This window comes from Erinaceus europaeus, chromosome X (assembly GCF_950295315.1).
Source record: "Erinaceus europaeus chromosome X, mEriEur2.1, whole genome shotgun sequence".
Classification (NCBI taxonomy): domain Eukaryota; kingdom Metazoa; phylum Chordata; class Mammalia; order Eulipotyphla; family Erinaceidae; genus Erinaceus; species Erinaceus europaeus.
The window spans coordinates 42,075,229-42,096,753 of record NC_080185.1 but is presented as its reverse complement, the minus strand read 5'-3'; the positions used below and the strand labels follow the sequence as shown (position 1 = coordinate 42,096,753).

Genomic DNA, 21,525 nt, shown 5'->3' with positions numbered 1-21,525 from the left:
ACACAGACACACACACACACACACACACACATACAAACACATACACACACCCAGTTCAGACCGGCCCACTGCTGGGTGTTGCCAGGGCCCGCCCTCGCCTGACCCGCGACAGAGCCTTAATGACCTCAGCAACTTTCCTGTGCCGCCCCCCTCGCGGCCCGGTTTGGTACGGCCTGTCCGGCGTTCGGCGTTCCATTCCCCCCGCCTTCCTCTCAGGTTGGTTCAGCCCCCGACTACTCCGGGGTGGTGCTTAGCCGGCGCCAGACCGACCCTCGACTTCGGAGAGGCAGCGCTGTCCCTCTGGGCTCTTCGCCTTTGGTTCCTTCGGCTCCTCCCACCTCCTCGGCCTCCGAAGCGCCCGGCGGACCCCGAGATCGCGGTGTATGCCCCAACCCTGACCCCGCTCGAGACATGTCTACCCCGGCTCGGAGGCGTCTCATGCGGGACTTCAAGCGGTACGGGGTCGGGGGGCTGACCGGCGGGGCGCAGGGCGGCTCCCGGGCCGAGCCGGGCCGGGCGGGTGTGTGAGGTCGCGGGGTTTGGGGACACCCCCCCCATGTGTCTCCGCAGGTTGCAGGAGGATCCCCCTGCTGGAGTCAGTGGGGCTCCGTCCGAGAACAACATAATGGTGTGGAACGCGGTCATTTTCGGGTGAGTCGGCGGGCTGGGCGGCGGGCAGGGGGCTGCGGGGCGGGAGCGGGCGGCGGCAGCAGGCGGGCGGGCCGGGCCCCTCAGGGCGGCAGAGCAGGGCCGGGGGAGGTGTTAGGGTTTGGCTGGGCCTAGGCGCCTCCCCGGAGCCTGTGCCTCGATTAGTTGGGTTCCCGCTGCCAGGGGAACCATTTGGGGTTCTGAGGGGGGCGGGGTGGGGAGAGGTTAGGCGCGGCGGCCTGCGGGGTTCCCTGAACCCCGGACGCACATCTCTGTGTAGGTATATGTGTGGAGTGGCTTCCAGACCCAGGAAAAGGTGTTTTTTTTTTTCAGGAAGTGGGGTGCCAGACTGTGGAATAGTCTCCCCTTCCCGGATGAACACGATGGGGGTGGGGGGGAAAGGAACCCCTTCTGTGAAAATTGACTTTTTCTTTCTTTTCCCCTTTTTTCTCTCTTTTGATTTCTGTGTTGCAGACCTGAAGGAACCCCGTTTGAAGATGGTAAGAAAGTTTCTTTATACACCTTTCAGAAGCCTACTTGAGAGTTTGAGTGTGTGCTTGCTCTAAAAGCCTGCCCCTCCCCCCCATTTTTTTCCCTTTGCCAAACAAATTTGTGTATGGCAATCACTTTTTCAAAGGAGCCCCGATGATTAATATATATATATATATATATATATATATATGTGTGTGTGTGTGTGTGTATGATTTATTTTATTTTAATGAGAGATTCAGAAAGACACAGTTAAGAGAGCTGCTCAGCTCTGGTTTCTGGTGGTGCTGGGGATTGAACTTGGGACCTCAGAACTTCAGGTGAAAAGTCTCTTCTGGACCATTATGCTGTTACCCTCAGCCTTTTTTTTTTTTTTAACTTTTGGTCTAGCCCATCAAAGTCCTTAACACCAAGTCTAGCCACTGGCTGTTGTGTCTTGAAGACACCAGAGGTCCATGGTTGGTTGTGGCTGGATGCCCAGGTCAGGAGCTGTGTGCTGCAGGTGCTTGGCATGTGTGAGAATGTGTGTGGGGAGCATTATGTGAACAGTTTTTTGCCTTCCACGATGCTGGCCAGCACTGTCTGGTCAGCAGCCTTACTATTCTGGGATCATTCTATCATTATCATCACTTGTATTTTTTAATATTTTATTTTAATGAGAAACAGAGAGACAGACACCAGAGCACTGCTCAGCTCTGGCTATAGTGGTGCTGGGAGTAGAACCTGGGACCTCAGACCCTCACATGTGAAAGCTTTTCATGTAACCATAACACTTCGATTTTTTTTTTTTTTAACCAGAGCTCTGTTCAGTTCTGGCTTATGGTGGTGCATGCAGGGCATTGAAGTTGGGACAATGGAGCCTCGCGTGTGCAAGTTTTTGCACAGCTATTATGTTCTCTACCTCCCTCCCCCCATAATTGCTTTTACTTTTTTTTTTCTCACTTTTGAGGTACTGTGGATTCCTGTGTGGTTATAAATAATAACAGTAATAGTAATGATAATACAGACTGTCCCTCACTCCACTACCTCCTTTAATTATGACTATACTGCTGTATCACAAGCAGAAAGTTGTTGCTTGATTTGCAGAAATTGTGTGTGTGTGTGTTTGACTTCAGAAGTTTAGTCTATTCAAAAGGTAAGTCGAAATATTTGAACTGCTGATTGACATCTTTAACACTTGAAGTACTGCCAAAGAAACTATCACCATGACTGATCTTTCCATCACATTGCATTTAAAACACGCACACACACACACACACACACACACACACACACACACACACACACACACTTTGGAGGTGGGAATAAAGATATCTCTGCAAACTTGCCAGTTCATCCCACTGTTGCCAACTCAACCTGCTTTTGATGCTGCAAGCCCACCAAATGTGGCGAGGTAGGTCAGAGTCAACCACATCTAGAATTTTTCTCATCTCCTGCAGTCATTCTTCTAAGTGTCTTTGCTACACTGACCCTCCTGGGTGAATCTCACTGTTCCCCGTAGTTGTGACAGCAGGAGGGAGTGACTTGAAAAGCACACTACTATGGAACAAATAGATAATTTCAGATCTCAGCCTGACTTGCTTTCTGCTCTGAGAAGGTGCCAGTTTGTTTGTTTGTTTTTTTTATCCCTAAGAAGTACCTGTAAATCTACTTGGTATTTGCTTTTAAAGCTTGTGGGTGTTCTTTTCTCCTTTATTTGCTAGGAGAGAAATTGAGAGGGAGGGGTGGAATAGAGAGGGAGAGAGACAAAGAGACACCTCCACTACTTACTTTACTACCCGTGAAACATCCCCCCCCCATGCAGGTAGGGACTGGGATCTTGAACCCAGGTCCTTGTGCATAGTAATGTGTGCACTTAACTGGGTCCATTGCCCGACCCCTTCATTGGCTTTTTGTTCTGATGCTTTCTGTTGGACACAGTTTTATTAGTAGTGAACCGTTCCACTGGGGGTTGAGTAGTTAAATATTTCAAGGATGCTTCTCTTGTTTTAAGCGGTATAAATTGAAAAAGGTACTTACGGATTCCATTATCTATGTGTACACCCCCACACACACACACAAAGACACACACACCACCACATAGCTGGCTTTCCATCCTGTCATTACTGAGAGGAATTACTCAGTCTATTTAATTTTATTTTTTAAATATTTATTCCCTTTGCCTTTTTTTTTTAAATTGTTGTTGTTATTGATGTCGTTGTTGGATAGGACAGAGAGAAATGGAAAGAGGAGGGGAAGAGAGACAAGGGGAGAGAGAAAGACAGACATATTTTTTAATTTTTTAACCAGAGCACTGTTCAACTCTAGCTAATGGTGGTGCAGGGGATTGAACCTGGGACTTTGGAGCCTTAAGCATGAGAGTCTGTTTGCTTATTGCAAACATTATGATATCTACCCTCTACCCAGAATTACTCAGTCTAAATGACAGCACCCTTCCGGCTTTGATTCATCAGATGATCTGCTATCTATAAGAACCTCCTCAAGTAGCTCGAACACAGTGTTTTGGACCACACTTTTTTTTTCTCTACTATTTACTTCTCATAAGAACTTGGATACTGGTAGAAGAGGTCGGGTGGTGGCACACAGGGTTGAGTCCACATGTTACAATGCACAAGGACCCAGGTTCGAGCCCTCAGTCCCCACCTGCAGGGGGAAAGCTTGCAGGTGGTGAAGTAGGGCTGCAGGTGTCTGTCTCTCTCCCTATCTTCCCCCTTCCCTCTCCATTTTTGGCTGTCTTTATCTAATAAATAAATAAAGATAATGAAATTTTAAAAAAAATTAAAAAAGAACTTAGATACTGGTATTTTAAAAATAAAAAATCACATAAACTTCACAAAAGACACTAAGGTCAAAACTGAAAAAGAATATCCTTAATATTTACTTACTTATTAGCTAAAGACAAATTGAGAGGAAGGAAAAATAGAGACCCCTGTAGCACTGCTTGTGAAGCTTTGCCCTTGTAGGTGGGAACCTCTTTTTTTTTTTTTTTTGCTTCCAGGCCATTTTTTTTTTTTGTTGGATAGTACAGAGAAATTGAGAGAGGAGGAGAGAAAGATAGACACCTGTAGACCATCACCGCTTGCGAAGTGACAGCCCCCCACCCCCCAGATGGGGAGCCGGGGGCTTGAACCAGGATCTTTGTACTGGTCCTTGTGCTTCATAGTATGTGTGATTAACTCAGTGTGCTACCGCCTGGGCCCCCCTCTGGGTTCTTTTGCATTGACGCATACATTCTACTGGGTACACCATTACCCTGACCCCATAAGAAGTATCTTTAAAACAAATCTGGATGAGTGGGGAAATAGCATAGTGCTTAAACATAAAGATTTTCATACCTAAAGCTCTTAATTCCCAGGTTTAATTTTTTATAAAGTTTTTAAAATATTTTATATTTTCCCTTTTATTGCCCTTTATTGTTGTAGTTATTATTGTTGTTGTTATTGATGTCATTGTTAGATAGGCAGAGAGAAATGGAAAGAGGAGGGGAAGACAGAGAGGGGGAGAGAAAGATAGACACCTGCAGACCTGCTTCACCGACTCCTCTGCAGGTGGGGAGCTAGGGGCTCAAACCGGGATCCTTATGCCGGTCCTTGTGCTTCACATCACATGCGCTTAACCCTCTGTGCTACCATCCGACTCCCCCAGGATCAATTTTTAGCACCACTGTAAATGAGCTGAGCAGTGCTCTGGGGCGGGGGCCGGGAGTGAAGGGGAAAACAAATTGAAAGCCAGTCACCTTACAAAGTTTCAGTCATGGAAGAAAAGTTGCGAGTCTATATGCTACTGTGTCACAAATTAGTAGCCAAATGGCAACAAATCCCCGCGGAGGTTTCTTGTGTTTCTTTTATGAGAAAGAGAGGGAGACGGACTGAGTGGTGGCACACCTGGTTGGCCGCACATGCTACAATGCACATGGACCGGGGGTCGGGCGGTGGGGCAGTGGGTTAAGCGCATGTGGCGCAAAGCGCAAGGACCGGCGTAAGGATCCCGGTTCGAGCCCCCGGCACAAAGAGAAGTTTCAAGTTTTCATCTGGCTGACACTCACGCCTGCTTTGTTGCTTCGTATTATAATATCATTGGTTTTTACTATTTTATTTTTTTAAATGAGAACAGAGAAACACACATACCACACACACACACACACCCAGACTACTGCTCAGCCCTGGCTTATGGTGGTACTGGGGAACTGAACCTGGGACCTCAGAACTTTAGGCATAAAAGTCGTTTGCAGAGCCACTATTCTGTTTCCCCAGCCATAATATCAGTGGTATTAAAAAGAAAGAACTTTGATTTATCCCTGAAAAGGAGGAACATTCGTGACCAGGTGGTGAAGTATATTCTCAAGGAACCAAATCACGTCTTATGGTTCTTAGAGAGAGAACCAGTTTGTCCATTCCTTCTCACCAGTGTGTGCTTCCTGCTGCCTCAGTTGACATGCATTCAGGACAAGTACATTTTATTTCAGTAGTATCCTAGACAGACATCATTGGATAAATCTGTTAGAGACGTGAACACAGCCTGATGTGATTTCTCAATTAGTTCTGTCATTAATTCCCTCCATTCATGTGAGTAATTGAGCTGGTGTGTGTGTGTGTGTGTGTGTGTGTCTGTGTGTGTGTTTGTGCATGCGCGCGCATGCACACAATGTCTTATGAGGCACATATGAGAGTTTTGAAAGGGACTGGGGAGTTATTTTTGTTTTTGTTTTTGTTTTTTTAATACGTATTTATTTCCCCTTTTGTTGCCCTTGCTGTAGTTACTATTGTTGTTGTTGATATCGTCGTTAGATAGGACAGAGAGACATGGAGAGAGAAGGGGAAGACAGAGATGGGGAGAGAAAGACACCTACAGACCCGATTCACTGATTGTGAAGCAACCCCCTGCAGGTGGGGAGCCGGGGGCTCGAAACAGGATCCTTATGCCAGTCCTTGAGCTTTGTGCCGTGTGCACTTAACCCGCTGCGCTACCGCCCGACTCCCTATTTTTGTTTTCTTTCTGGTATACATTCAATAGTTTTCACTGATAGAGTCACTACTACATGAAAAGAAATCAGTGAGCACTTTTTATTTATTTTATTTTAGTGAGAGAGATTGCTGAGAGAAGAAAACACAAAGACCAGAGCACTGCTCAACTCTGATTTATAATGGTGCAGGGGATTGAACCTGGAACCTCAGAGCCTCAACCTGACAGTCTTTCGCATGGCCATTGATTATGCTGTCTCCCCAGCCATTGTGCGCTTTCATATGTATTTCCTTGAGTGAAAAATAATTTGGTTTGTATATCTGATACCAGAGCACTGCTCGGCTCTGGCTTATGGTGGTGCAGGGGATTGAACCTGGGACTTTGGAGCCTTAAAAGCATGAGAGTCTGTTTGCTTATTGCAAACATTATGATATCTACCCTCCACCCAGAATTACTCAGTCTAAATGACAGCACCCTTCCTGCTTTGATCCATCAGATGGTCTGCTATCTTGAGAACCTCCTCAAGTAGCTCGAACACAGTGTTTTGGACCATACTTTTTTTTTTCTCTACTATTTACTTCTCATAAGAACTTGGCTACTGGTAGAGGAGGTCGGGTGGTGGCGCACAGGGTTGAGTGCACATGTTACAATGCACAAGGACCCAGGTTCGAGCCCTCAGTCCCCACCTGCAGGGGGAAAGCTTGCAGGTGGTGAAGTAGGGCTGCAGGTGTCTGTCTCTCTCCCTATCTTCCCCCTTCCCTCTCCATTTTTGGCTGTCTTTAATAAATAAATAAAGATAATGAAATTTTTAAAAAATTTTAAAAAAGAACTTGGATACTGGTATTTTAAAAATAAAAAATCACATAAACTTCACAAAAGACTAAGGTCAAAAATGAAAAAGAATATCCTTAATATTTACTTACTTATTAGCTAAAGACAAATCGAGAGGAAGGAAAAATAGAGACCCCTGTAGCACTGCTTGTGAAGCTTTGCCCTTGTAGGTGGGATCCTCTTTTTTTTTTTTTTTGCCTCCAGGCCATTTTCTTTTGTTCCTTTCTTTCTTTCTTTTTTTTATTTTGTTGGATAGGACAGAGAAATTGAGAGAGGAGGAGAGAAAGATAGACACCTGTAGACCATCACTGCTTGCGAAGTGACAGCCCCCCACCCCGCAGGTGGGGACCCGGGGGCTTGAACCAGGATCTTTGTACTGGTCCTTGTGCTTCATAGTATGTGTGATTAACCCAGTGTGCTACCGCCTGGGCCCCCCCTCTGAGTTCTTTTGCATTGACGCATACATTCTACTGGGTACACCATTACCCAGGCCGCCATTACCCATAAGAAGTATCTTTAAAACAAATCTGGACGAGTGGGGAAATAGCATAGTGCTTAAACATAAAGATATTCATACCTAAAGATCTTAAGTCCCAGGTTTAATTTTTTAAATTTTTTAACATTTATTTATTTATTTTCCCTTTTGCTGCCCTTGTTTATCATTGTTGTTATTACTGTCATTGTTGTCGGATAGGACAGAGAGAAATGGGGAGAGGAAGGGAAGACAGAGAGAAATGGGGAGAGAAAGATAGACACCTGCAGACCTGCTTCACCACCTGTGAAGCAACTCCCCTGCAGGTGGGGAGCCGGGGGCTCGAACCTGGATCCTTTTGCCGATCTTTGTGCTTTGCGCCACCTGTGCTTAACCCGCTGAGCTACGCCCGACTCCCCCATGTTTAATTTTTTATAAAGTTTTTAAAATATTTTATTTATTTTCCCTTTCGTTGCCCTTTATTGTTGTAGTTATTGTTGTTGTTATTGATGTCGATGTTGGATAGGACAGAGAGAAATGGAGAGAGGAGGGGAGACAGAAAGGAGAGAAAGATAGACACCTGCAGACCTGCTTCACCGCCTGTGAAGCAACTCCTCTGCAGGTGGGGAGCCAGGGGCTCGAACTGGGATCCTTATGCCGGTCCTTTTGCTTCACACAACATGCGCTTAACCCTCTGTGCAACCGTCCCACTCCCCCAGGTTCAATTCTTAGCACCACTGTAAATGAGCTGAGCAGTGCTCTGGGGGGAGGGGGGAAGTGAAGGGGAAAACAAATTGAAAACCAGTCACCTTACAAAGTTTCAGTCATGGAAGAAAAGTTGCGAGTCTATATGCTACTGTGTCACAAATTAGTAGCCAAATGGCAACAAATCCCCGCGGAGGTTTCTTGTGTTTCTTTTATGAGAAAGAGAGGGAGAGGGACTGAGTGGTGGCGCACCTGGTTGGCCACACATGCTACAATGCACAAGGACAGGGGGTGGGGCGGTGGCGCAGTGAGTTAAGCGCATGTGGCGCAAAGCACAGGGACCGGCGTAAGGATCCCGGTTCGAGCCCCCGGCTCCCCACGTGCAGAGCAGTCCTTCTCAGGCGGTGAAGCAGGTCTGCTGGTGTCTGTCTTTCTCTCCCCCTCTCTGTCTTCCCCTCCTCTCCCCTTTTCTCTCTGTCCTATCCAACAACGAACAACATCAACAGTGGCAATAATAAGAACCACAGCGAGGCTACAACAACAAGGGCAACAAAAGGGGGGGGGAATGGCCTCCAGGAGCGGTGGATTCATGGTGCAGGCACTGAGCCCAGCAATAACCCTGGAGGGGGAAAAAAATAAAAACAAAAACAATGCACAAGGACCAGGATTTGAGCCCCCAGCTCCCTCCTGAAGGGGGAAAGCTTTGCAGGTGGTGAAGCGGTGCTGCAGGTATCTCTCTGTCTCTCTCTGTCATCCCCTTCCCTCTCAATTTCTGGCTGTCTTATCCCATAAGTAAATAAAGATAAAAAAAAAAAAAAACAGAAAGAGGGAGAGAGTCAGTGCAGCACTGTGGCTCATGCATTGCTAGGGATTGAACTTGGGATTCCCATGCATAAGATTCCAGTGCCTTATGCACTGTGCCACCTCTCAGGCCATGTTCTCTTTTGGTCAACATAATACTTTCAAAAATGTTAATTCTGTGATTTGATTCAGCAGAATTCACATTCTTAATTTGCCTTGAATTCTCGTTTGGAGCTCCCAAGTAACCATATCCCTGGCTCTGTTGCCACATCCAACCACTCAACACTTCTACAGAATTTTCCTGGTTTCTGTGTGTGAATGGATTAATTGAGGTTTTTTTTTTTTCTTCTTGTCATTATCTTTATCTATTTATTGCATAAAGACAGCCAGAAATCGAGAGAGGACGGGTGATAGGGAGAGATACCTGCAACCCTGCTTCACCACTAGCAAAGCTTCCCCCCTGCAGGTGGGGTCCAGGGGCTCAAACCTGGGTCCTTGCACATTGAAACATGTGCCCTCAACCAGGTGCGCTACCACCTAGTCCCAATTGCAATTTTTCTAGCCTATGACCTTATTATCCTGAACACACCGATTCTCATCTGATCTCAAGCTAAGCAGGGTTGTCCTGTTTAGTACTTTTTTTTTTTTAAAGAACTTACTTATTTATTCATGAGAAAGATAGGAGGAGATAAAGAACCAGACATCCCTCTGGTGCATGTGCTGCCGGGGATGGAACTCAGGACCTCATGGTTGAGAATCCAGTGCTTTATCCACTGCGCCACCTCCTGGACCACTGTTTAGTACTTTCATGAGGGACTTTCCTTACCTCAGGTTGCCTCAGGGAATGGGACAGAAATGAGTACTGCAGGTGACAGCATAATGGATTGGCAAAAAAATTCTTGCCTGAGGCTCCAAAGACCGAGGTTCAGTCCCCAGCACCTCTATAAGCCAGAGCTGAGTAGTGCTCTGGTTCAAAAAAGTTAAATGAGTACAGGTTGTATCTACCAATTATTTAATTTTATTTCACCGGTTATCTAACCAGTCTGATTTTATTTATTTATTTATTTATTTGTTTGTTTGTTTGTTTGTTTTTTGAAACGGAAAGTCAGAGAGAGAATGAGTGAAAGAGAACACAGCAACTGAAGCTTCTCCAGTGTGGTGGGGGTAAGGGCGCGAACCTGGATTATGCTCATGGCAAAGCAGTGTATTCTCCGAAGAAGCTACTTTGCCATCCACCTCAGCCCAATTCTAAGAGCAATTTCCGGTTGATCAGTCTCTTTACCTACCATTTAACCAGGTTTCAACATTGATCCGAGCAATGTGTTTGCCAGGTAAGTTAGCACAAAGAGAAGTTTCAAGTTTTGATCTGGCTGACACTCACGCCTGCTTTGTTGCTTCGTATTATGATGTCATTGTTTTTTATTTATTTATTTTTTTAAATGAGAACAGAGAAACACACATACCACACACACACACACACTCACACACACCCAGACTACTGCTCAGCCCTGGCTTATGGTGGTACTGGGGAATTGAACCTGGGACCTCAGAACTTTAGGCATAAAAGTCGTTTGCAGAGCCACTATTCTGTTTCCCCAGCCATAATATCAGTGGTATTAAAAAGAAAGAACTTTGATTTATCCCTGAAAAGGAGGAACATTCGTGACCAGGTGGTGAAGTATATTCTCAAGGAACCAAATCACGTCTTATGGTTCTTAGAGAGAGAACCAGTTTGTCCATTCCTTCTCACCAGTGTGTGCTTCCTGCTGCCTCAGTTGACATGCATTCAGGACAAGTACATTTTATTTCAGTAGTATCCTAGACAGACATCATTGGATAAATCTGTTAGAGACGTGAACACAGCCTGATGTGATTTCTCAATTAGTTCTGTCATTAATTCCCTCCATTCATGTGAGTAATTGAGCTGGTGTGTGTGTGTGTGTGTGTGTGTGTGTGTGTGTGTGTGTGTCTCTGTGTGTGTGTTTGTGCATGCGCGCGCATGCACACAATGTCTTATGAGGCACATATGAGAGTTTTGAAAGGGACTGGGGAGTTATTTTTGTTTTTGTTTTTGTTTTTTTAATACGTATTTATTTCCCCTTTTGTTGCCCTTGCTGTAGTTACTATTGTTGTTGTTGATATCGTCGTTAGATAGGACAGAGAGACATGGAGAGAGAAGGGGAAGACAGAGATGGGGAGAGAAAGACACCTACAGACCCGATTCACTGATTGTGAAGCAACCCCCTGCAGGTGGGGAGCCGGGGGCTCGAAACAGGATCCTTATGCCAGTCCTTGAGCTTTGTGCCGTGTGCACTTAACCCGCTGCGCTACCGCCCGACTCCCTATTTTTGTTTTCTTTCTGGTATACATTCAATAGTTTTCACTGATAGAGTCACTACTACATGAAAAGAAATCAGTGAGCACTTTTTATTTATTTTATTTTAGTGAGAGAGATTGCTGAGAGAAGAAAACACAAAGACCAGAGCACTGCTCAACTCTGATTTATAATGGTGCAGGGGATTGAACCTGGAACCTCAGAGCCTCAACCTGACAGTCTTTCGCATGGCCATTGATTATGCTGTCTCCCCAGCCATTGTGCGCTTTCATATGTATTTCCTTGAGTGAAAAATAATTTGGTTTGTATATCTGATACCAGAGCACTGCTCGGCTCTGGCTTATGGTGGTGCAGGGGATTGAACCTGGGACTTTGGAGCCTTAAAAGCATGAGAGTCTGTTTGCTTATTGCAAACATTATGATATCTACCCTCCACCCAGAATTACTCAGTCTAAATGACAGCACCCTTCCTGCTTTGATCCATCAGATGGTCTGCTATCTTGAGAACCTCCTCAAGTAGCTCGAACACAGTGTTTTGGACCATACTTTTTTTTTTCTCTACTATTTACTTCTCATAAGAACTTGGCTACTGGTAGAGGAGGTCGGGTGGTGGCGCACAGGGTTGAGTGCACATGTTACAATGCACAAGGACCCAGGTTCGAGCCCTCAGTCCCCACCTGCAGGGGGAAAGCTTGCAGGTGGTGAAGTAGGGCTGCAGGTGTCTGTCTCTCTCCCTATCTTCCCCCTTCCCTCTCCATTTTTGGCTGTCTTTAATAAATAAATAAAGATAATGAAATTTTTAAAAAATTTTAAAAAAGAACTTGGATACTGGTATTTTAAAAATAAAAAATCACATAAACTTCACAAAAGACTAAGGTCAAAAATGAAAAAGAATATCCTTAATATTTACTTACTTATTAGCTAAAGACAAATCGAGAGGAAGGAAAAATAGAGACCCCTGTAGCACTGCTTGTGAAGCTTTGCCCTTGTAGGTGGGATCCTCTTTTTTTTTTTTTTTGCCTCCAGGCCATTTTCTTTTGTTCCTTTCTTTCTTTCTTTTTTTTATTTTGTTGGATAGGACAGAGAAATTGAGAGAGGAGGAGAGAAAGATAGACACCTGTAGACCATCACTGCTTGCGAAGTGACAGCCCCCCACCCCGCAGGTGGGGACCCGGGGGCTTGAACCAGGATCTTTGTACTGGTCCTTGTGCTTCATAGTATGTGTGATTAACCCAGTGTGCTACCGCCTGGGCCCCCCCTCTGAGTTCTTTTGCATTGACGCATACATTCTACTGGGTACACCATTACCCAGGCCGCCATTACCCATAAGAAGTATCTTTAAAACAAATCTGGACGAGTGGGGAAATAGCATAGTGCTTAAACATAAAGATATTCATACCTAAAGATCTTAAGTCCCAGGTTTAATTTTTTAAATTTTTTAACATTTATTTATTTATTTTCCCTTTTGCTGCCCTTGTTTATCATTGTTGTTATTACTGTCATTGTTGTCGGATAGGACAGAGAGAAATGGGGAGAGGAAGGGAAGACAGAGAGAAATGGGGAGAGAAAGATAGACACCTGCAGACCTGCTTCACCACCTGTGAAGCAACTCCCCTGCAGGTGGGGAGCCGGGGGCTCGAACCTGGATCCTTTTGCCGATCTTTGTGCTTTGCGCCACCTGTGCTTAACCCGCTGAGCTACGCCCGACTCCCCCATGTTTAATTTTTTATAAAGTTTTTAAAATATTTTATTTATTTTCCCTTTCGTTGCCCTTTATTGTTGTAGTTATTGTTGTTGTTATTGATGTCGATGTTGGATAGGACAGAGAGAAATGGAGAGAGGAGGGGAGACAGAAAGGAGAGAAAGATAGACACCTGCAGACCTGCTTCACCGCCTGTGAAGCAACTCCTCTGCAGGTGGGGAGCCAGGGGCTCGAACTGGGATCCTTATGCCGGTCCTTTTGCTTCACACAACATGCGCTTAACCCTCTGTGCAACCGTCCCACTCCCCCAGGTTCAATTCTTAGCACCACTGTAAATGAGCTGAGCAGTGCTCTGGGGGGAGGGGGGAAGTGAAGGGGAAAACAAATTGAAAACCAGTCACCTTACAAAGTTTCAGTCATGGAAGAAAAGTTGCGAGTCTATATGCTACTGTGTCACAAATTAGTAGCCAAATGGCAACAAATCCCCGCGGAGGTTTCTTGTGTTTCTTTTATGAGAAAGAGAGGGAGAGGGACTGAGTGGTGGCGCACCTGGTTGGCCACACATGCTACAATGCACAAGGACAGGGGGTGGGGCGGTGGCGCAGTGAGTTAAGCGCATGTGGCGCAAAGCACAGGGACCGGCGTAAGGATCCCGGTTCGAGCCCCCGGCTCCCCACGTGCAGAGCAGTCCTTCTCAGGCGGTGAAGCAGGTCTGCTGGTGTCTGTCTTTCTCTCCCCCTCTCTGTCTTCCCCTCCTCTCCCCTTTTCTCTCTGTCCTATCCAACAACGAACAACATCAACAGTGGCAATAATAAGAACCACAGCGAGGCTACAACAACAAGGGCAACAAAAGGGGGGGGGAATGGCCTCCAGGAGCGGTGGATTCATGGTGCAGGCACTGAGCCCAGCAATAACCCTGGAGGGGGAAAAAAATAAAAACAAAAACAATGCACAAGGACCAGGATTTGAGCCCCCAGCTCCCTCCTGAAGGGGGAAAGCTTTGCAGGTGGTGAAGCGGTGCTGCAGGTATCTCTCTGTCTCTCTCTGTCATCCCCTTCCCTCTCAATTTCTGGCTGTCTTATCCCATAAGTAAATAAAGATAAAAAAAAAAAAAAACAGAAAGAGGGAGAGAGTCAGTGCAGCACTGTGGCTCATGCATTGCTAGGGATTGAACTTGGGATTCCCATGCATAAGATTCCAGTGCCTTATGCACTGTGCCACCTCTCAGGCCATGTTCTCTTTTGGTCAACATAATACTTTCAAAAATGTTAATTCTGTGATTTGATTCAGCAGAATTCACATTCTTAATTTGCCTTGAATTCTCGTTTGGAGCTCCCAAGTAACCATATCCCTGGCTCTGTTGCCACATCCAACCACTCAACACTTCTACAGAATTTTCCTGGTTTCTGTGTGTGAATGGATTAATTGAGGTTTTTTTTTTTTCTTCTTGTCATTATCTTTATCTATTTATTGCATAAAGACAGCCAGAAATCGAGAGAGGACGGGTGATAGGGAGAGATACCTGCAACCCTGCTTCACCACTAGCAAAGCTTCCCCCCTGCAGGTGGGGTCCAGGGGCTCAAACCTGGGTCCTTGCACATTGAAACATGTGCCCTCAACCAGGTGCGCTACCACCTAGTCCCAATTGCAATTTTTCTAGCCTATGACCTTATTATCCTGAACACACCGATTCTCATCTGATCTCAAGCTAAGCAGGGTTGTCCTGTTTAGTACTTTTTTTTTTTAAAGAACTTACTTATTTATTCATGAGAAAGATAGGAGGAGATAAAGAACCAGACATCCCTCTGGTGCATGTGCTGCCGGGGATGGAACTCAGGACCTCATGGTTGAGAATCCAGTGCTTTATCCACTGCGCCACCTCCTGGACCACTGTTTAGTACTTTCATGAGGGACTTTCCTTACCTCAGGTTGCCTCAGGGAATGGGACAGAAATGAGTACTGCAGGTGACAGCATAATGGATTGGCAAAAAAATTCTTGCCTGAGGCTCCAAAGACCGAGGTTCAGTCCCCAGCACCTCTATAAGCCAGAGCTGAGTAGTGCTCTGGTTCAAAAAAGTTAAATGAGTACAGGTTGTATCTACCAATTATTTAATTTTATTTCACCGGTTATCTAACCAGTCTGATTTTATTTATTTATTTATTTATTTGTTTGTTTGTTTGTTTGTTTTTTGAAACGGAAAGTCAGAGAGAGAATGAGTGAAAGAGAACACAGCAACTGAAGCTTCTCCAGTGTGGTGGGGGTAAGGGCGCGAACCTGGATTATGCTCATGGCAAAGCAGTGTATTCTCCGAAGAAGCTACTTTGCCATCCACCTCAGCCCAATTCTAAGAGCAATTTCCGGTTGATCAGTCTCTTTACCTACCATTTAACCAGGTTTCAACATTGATCCGAGCAATGTGTTTGCCAGGTAAGTTAGCACAAAGAGAAGTTTCAAGTTTTGATCTGGCTGACACTCACGCCTGCTTTGTTGCTTCGTATTATGATGTCATTGTTTTTTATTTATTTATTTTTTTAAATGAGAACAGAGAAACACACATACCACACACACACACACACTCACACACACCCAGACTACTGCTCAGCCCTGGCTTATGGTGGTACTGGGGAATTGAACCTGGGACCTCAGAACTTTAGGCATAAAAGTCGTTTGCAGAGCCACTATTCTGTTTCCCCAGCCATAATATCAGTGGTATTAAAAAGAAAGAACTTTGATTTATCCCTGAAAAGGAGGAACATTCGTGACCAGGTGGTGAAGTATATTCTCAAGGAACCAAATCACGTCTTATGGTTCTTAGAGAGAGAACCAGTTTGTCCATTCCTTCTCACCAGTGTGTGCTTCCTGCTGCCTCAGTTGACATGCATTCAGGACAAGTACATTTTATTTCAGTAGTATCCTAGACAGACATCATTGGATAAATCTGTTAGAGACGTGAACACAGCCTGATGTGATTTCTCAATTAGTTCTGTCATTAATTCCCTCCATTCATGTGAGTAATTGAGCTGGTGTGTGTGTGTGTGTGTGTGTGTGTGTGTGTGTGTGTGTGTCTCTGTGTGTGTGTTTGTGCATGCGCGCGCATGCACACAATGTCTTATGAGGCACATATGAGAGTTTTGAAAGGGACTGGGGAGTTATTTTTGTTTTTGTTTTTGTTTTTTTAATACGTATTTATTTCCCCTTTTGTTGCCCTTGCTGTAGTTACTATTGTTGTTGTTGATATCGTCGTTAGATAGGACAGAGAGACATGGAGAGAGAAGGGGAAGACAGAGATGGGGAGAGAAAGACACCTACAGACCCGATTCACTGATTGTGAAGCAACCCCCTGCAGGTGGGGAGCCGGGGGCTCGAAACAGGATCCTTATGCCAGTCCTTGAGCTTTGTGCCGTGTGCACTTAACCCGCTGCGCTACCGCCCGACTCCCTATTTTTGTTTTCTTTCTGGTATACATTCAATAGTTTTCACTGATAGAGTCACTACTACATGAAAAGAAATCAGTGAGCACTTTTTATTTATTTTATTTTAGTGAGAGAGATTGCTGAGAGAAGAAAACACAAAGACCAGAGCACTGCTCAACTCTGATTTATAATGGTGCAGGGGATTGAACCTGGAACCTCAGAGCCTCAACCTGACAGTCTTTCGCATGGCCATTGATTATGCTGTCTCCCCAGCCATTGTGCGCTTTCATATGTATTTCCTTGAGTGAAAAATAATTTGGTTTGTATATCTGATACCAGAGCACTGCTCGGCTCTGGCTTATGGTGGTGCAGGGGATTGAACCTGGGACTTTGGAGCCTTAAAAGCATGAGAGTCTGTTTGCTTATTGCAAACATTATGATATCTACCCTCCACCCAGAATTACTCAGTCTAAATGACAGCACCCTTCCTGCTTTGATCCATCAGATGGTCTGCTATCTTGAGAACCTCCTCAAGTAGCTCGAACACAGTGTTTTGGACCATACTTTTTTTTTTCTCTACTATTTACTTCTCATAAGAACTTGGATACTGGTAGAGGAGGTCGGGTGGTGGCGCACAGGGTTGAGTGCACATGTTACAATGCACAAGGACCCAGGTTCGAGCCCTCAGTCCCCACCTGCAGGGGGAAAGCTTGCAGGTGGTGAAGTAGGGCTGCAGGTGTCTGTCTCTCTCCCTATCTTCCCCCTTCCCTCTCCATTTTTGGCTGTCTTTAATAAATAAATAAAGATAATGAAATTTTTAAAAAATTTTAAAAAAGAACTTGGATACTGGTATTTTAAAAATAAAAAATCACATAAACTTCACAAAAGACTAAGGTCAAAAATGAAAAAGAATATCCTTAATATTTACTTACTTATTAGCTAAAGACAAATCGAGAGGAAGGAAAAATAGAGACCCCTGTAGCACTGCTTGTGAAGCTTTGCCCTTGTAGGTGGGATCCTCTTTTTTTTTTTTTTTGCCTCCAGGCCATTTTCTTTTGTTCCTTTCTTTCTTTCTTTTTTTTATTTTGTTGGATAGGACAGAGAAATTGAGAGAGGAGGAGAGAAAGATAGACACCTGTAGACCATCACTGCTTGCGAAGTGACAGCCCCCCACCCCGCAGGTGGGGACCCGGGGGCTTGAACCAGGATCTTTGTACTGGTCCTTGTGCTTCATAGTATGTGTGATTAACCCAGTGTGCTACCGCCTGGGCCCCCCCTCTGAGTTCTTTTGCATTGACGCATACATTCTACTGGGTACACCATTACCCAGGCCGCCATTACCCATAAGAAGTATCTTTAAAACAAATCTGGACGAGTGGGGAAATAGCATAGTGCTTAAACATAAAGATATTCATACCTAAAGATCTTAAGTCCCAGGTTTAATTTTTTAAATTTTTTAACATTTATTTATTTATTTTCCCTTTTGCTGCCCTTGTTTATCATTGTTGTTATTACTGTCATTGTTGTCGGATAGGACAGAGAGAAATGGGGAGAGGAAGGGAAGACAGAGAGAAATGGGGAGAGAAAGATAGACACCTGCAGACCTGCTTCACCACCTGTGAAGCAACTCCCCTGCAGGTGGGGAGCCGGGGGCTCGAACCTGGATCCTTTTGCCGATCTTTGTGCTTTGCGCCACCTGTGCTTAACCCGCTGAGCTACGCCCGACTCCCCCATGTTTAATTTTTTATAAAGTTTTTAAAATATTTTATTTATTTTCCCTTTCGTTGCCCTTTATTGTTGTAGTTATTGTTGTTGTTATTGATGTCGATGTTGGATAGGACAGAGAGAAATGGAGAGAGGAGGGGAGACAGAAAGGAGAGAAAGATAGACACCTGCAGACCTGCTTCACCGCCTGTGAAGCAACTCCTCTGCAGGTGGGGAGCCAGGGGCTCGAACTGGGATCCTTATGCCGGTCCTTTTGCTTCACACAACATGCGCTTAACCCTCTGTGCAACCGTCCCACTCCCCCAGGTTCAATTCTTAGCACCACTGTAAATGAGCTGAGCAGTGCTCTGGGGGGAGGGGGGAAGTGAAGGGGAAAACAAATTGAAAACCAGTCACCTTACAAAGTTTCAGTCATGGAAGAAAAGTTGCGAGTCTATATGCTACTGTGTCACAAATTAGTAGCCAAATGGCAACAAATCCCCGCGGAGGTTTCTTGTGTTTCTTTTATGAGAAAGAGAGGGAGAGGGACTGAGTGGTGGCGCACCTGGTTGGCCACACATGCTACAATGCACAAGGACAGGGGGTGGGGCGGTGGCGCAGTGAGTTAAGCGCATGTGGCGCAAAGCACAGGGACCGGCGTAAGGATCCCGGTTCGAGCCCCCGGCTCCCCACGTGCAGAGCAGTCCTTCTCAGGCGGTGAAGCAGGTCTGCTGGTGTCTGTCTTTCTCTCCCCCTCTCTGTCTTCCCCTCCTCTCCCCTTTTCTCTCTGTCCTATCCAACAACGAACAACATCAACAGTGGCAATAATAAGAACCACAGCGAGGCTACAACAACAAGGGCAACAAAAGGGGGGGGGAATGGCCTCCAGGAGCGGTGGATTCATGGTGCAGGCACTGAGCCCAGCAATAACCCTGGAGGGGGAAAAAAATAAAAACAAAAACAATGCACAAGGACCAGGATTTGAGCCCCCAGCTCCCTCCTGAAGGGGGAAAGCTTTGCAGGTGGTGAAGCGGTGCTGCAGGTATCTCTCTGTCTCTCTCTGTCATCCCCTTCCCTCTCAATTTCTGGCTGTCTTATCCCATAAGTAAATAAAGATAAAAAAAAAAAAAAACAGAAAGAGGGAGAGAGTCAGTGCAGCACTGTGGCTCATGCATTGCTAGGGATTGAACTTGGGATTCCCATGCATAAGATTCCAGTGCCTTATGCACTGTGCCACCTCTCAGGCCATGTTCTCTTTTGGTCAACATAATACTTTCAAAAATGTTAATTCTGTGATTTGATTCAGCAGAATTCACATTCTTAATTTGCCTTGAATTCTCGTTTGGAGCTCCCAAGTAACCATATCCCTGGCTCTGTTGCCACATCCAACCACTCAACACTTCTACAGAATTTTCCTGGTTTCTGTGTGTGAATGGATTAATTGAGGTTTTTTTTTTTCTTCTTGTCATTATCTTTATCTATTTATTGCATAAAGACAGCCAGAAATCGAGAGAGGACGGGTGATAGGGAGAGATACCTGCAACCCTGCTTCACCACTAGCAAAGCTTCCCCCCTGCAGGTGGGGTCCAGGGGCTCAAACCTGGGTCCTTGCACATTGAAACATGTGCCCTCAACCAGGTGCGCTACCACCTAGTCCCAATTGCAATTTTTCTAGCCTATGACCTTATTATCCTGAACACACCGATTCTCATCTGATCTCAAGCTAAGCAGGGTTGTCCTGTTTAGTACTTTTTTTTTTTAAAGAACTTACTTATTTATTCATGAGAAAGATAGGAGGAGATAAAGAACCAGACATCCCTCTGGTGCATGTGCTGCCGGGGATGGAACTCAGGACCTCATGGTTGAGAATCCAGTGCTTTATCCACTGCGCCACCTCCTGGACCACTGTTTAGTACTTTCATGAGGGACTTTCCTTACCTCAGGTTGCCTCAGGGAATGGGACAGAAATGAGTACTGCAGGTGACAGCATAATGGATTGGCAAAAAAATTCTTGCCTGAGGCTCCAAAGACCGAGGTTCAGTCCCCAGCACCTCTATAAGCCAGAGCTGAGTAGTGCTCTGGTTCAAAAAAGTTAAATGAGTACAGGTTGTATCTACCAATTATTTAATTTTATTTCACCGGTTATCTAACCAGTCTGATTTTATTTATTTATTTATTTATTTGTTTGTTTGTTTGTTTGTTTTTTGAAACGGAAAGTCAGAGAGAGAATGAGTGAAAGAGAACACAGCAACTGAAGCTTCTCCAGTGTGGTGGGGGTAAGGGCGCGAACCTGGATTATGCTCATGGCAAAGCAGTGTATTCTCCGAAGAAGCTACTTTGCCATCCACCTCAGCCCAATTCTAAGAGCAATTTCCGGTTGATCAGTCTCTTTACCTACCATTTAACCAGGTTTCAACATTGATCCGAGCAATGTGTTTGCCAGGTAAGTTAGCACAAAGAGAAGTTTCAAGTTTTGATCTGGCTGACACTCACGCCTGCTTTGTTGCTTCGTATTATGATGTCATTGTTTTTTATTTATTTATTTTTTTAAATGAGAACAGAGAAACACACATACCACACACACACACACACTCACACACACCCAGACTACTGCTCAGCCCTGGCTTATGGTGGTACTGGGGAATTGAACCTGGGACCTCAGAACTTTAGGCATAAAAGTCGTTTGCAGAGCCACTATTCTGTTTCCCCAGCCATAATATCAGTGGTATTAAAAAGAAAGAACTTTGATTTATCCCTGAAAAGGAGGAACATTCGTGACCAGGTGGTGAAGTATATTCTCAAGGAACCAAATCACGTCTTATGGTTCTTAGAGAGAGAACCAGTTTGTCCATTCCTTCTCACCAGTGTGTGCTTCCTGCTGCCTCAGTTGACATGCATTCAGGACAAGTACATTTTATTTCAGTAGTATCCTAGACAGACATCATTGGATAAATCTGTTAGAGACGTGAACACAGCCTGATGTGATTTCTCAATTAGTTCTGTCATTAATTCCCTCCATTCATGTGAGTAATTGAGCTGGTGTGTGTGTGTGTGTGTGTGTGTGTGTGTGTGTGTGTGTGTCTCTGTGTGTGTGTTTGTGCATGCGCGCGCATGCACACAATGTCTTATGAGGCACATATGAGAGTTTTGAAAGGGACTGGGGAGTTATTTTTGTTTTTGTTTTTGTTTTTTTAATACGTATTTATTTCCCCTTTTGTTGCCCTTGCTGTAGTTACTATTGTTGTTGTTGATATCGTCGTTAGATAGGACAGAGAGACATGGAGAGAGAAGGGGAAGACAGAGATGGGGAGAGAAAGACACCTACAGACCCGATTCACTGATTGTGAAGCAACCCCCTGCAGGTGGGGAGCCGGGGGCTCGAAACAGGATCCTTATGCCAGTCCTTGAGCTTTGTGCCGTGTGCACTTAACCCGCTGCGCTACCGCCCGACTCCCTATTTTT

The 21,525-nt window shown here is 45.2% G+C and overlaps 1 protein-coding gene across 1 annotated transcript in view; it reads left to right on the top strand.

The window, feature by feature from the left end:
* Positions 1-92: 92 nt before the first annotated feature.
* The window catches only part of UBE2A (ubiquitin conjugating enzyme E2 A), a 32,949-nt gene continuing 11,516 nt past the window's right edge, over positions 93-21,525 (top strand). The window contains exons 1-3 of the mRNA XM_060182624.1: positions 93-455; positions 571-651; positions 1,123-1,148. Coding sequence (XP_060038607.1) covers positions 412-455; positions 571-651; positions 1,123-1,148 — 151 coding nt within the window. The 5' untranslated portion in view covers positions 93-411. The remainder of the gene's footprint in view (positions 456-570; positions 652-1,122; positions 1,149-21,525) is intronic.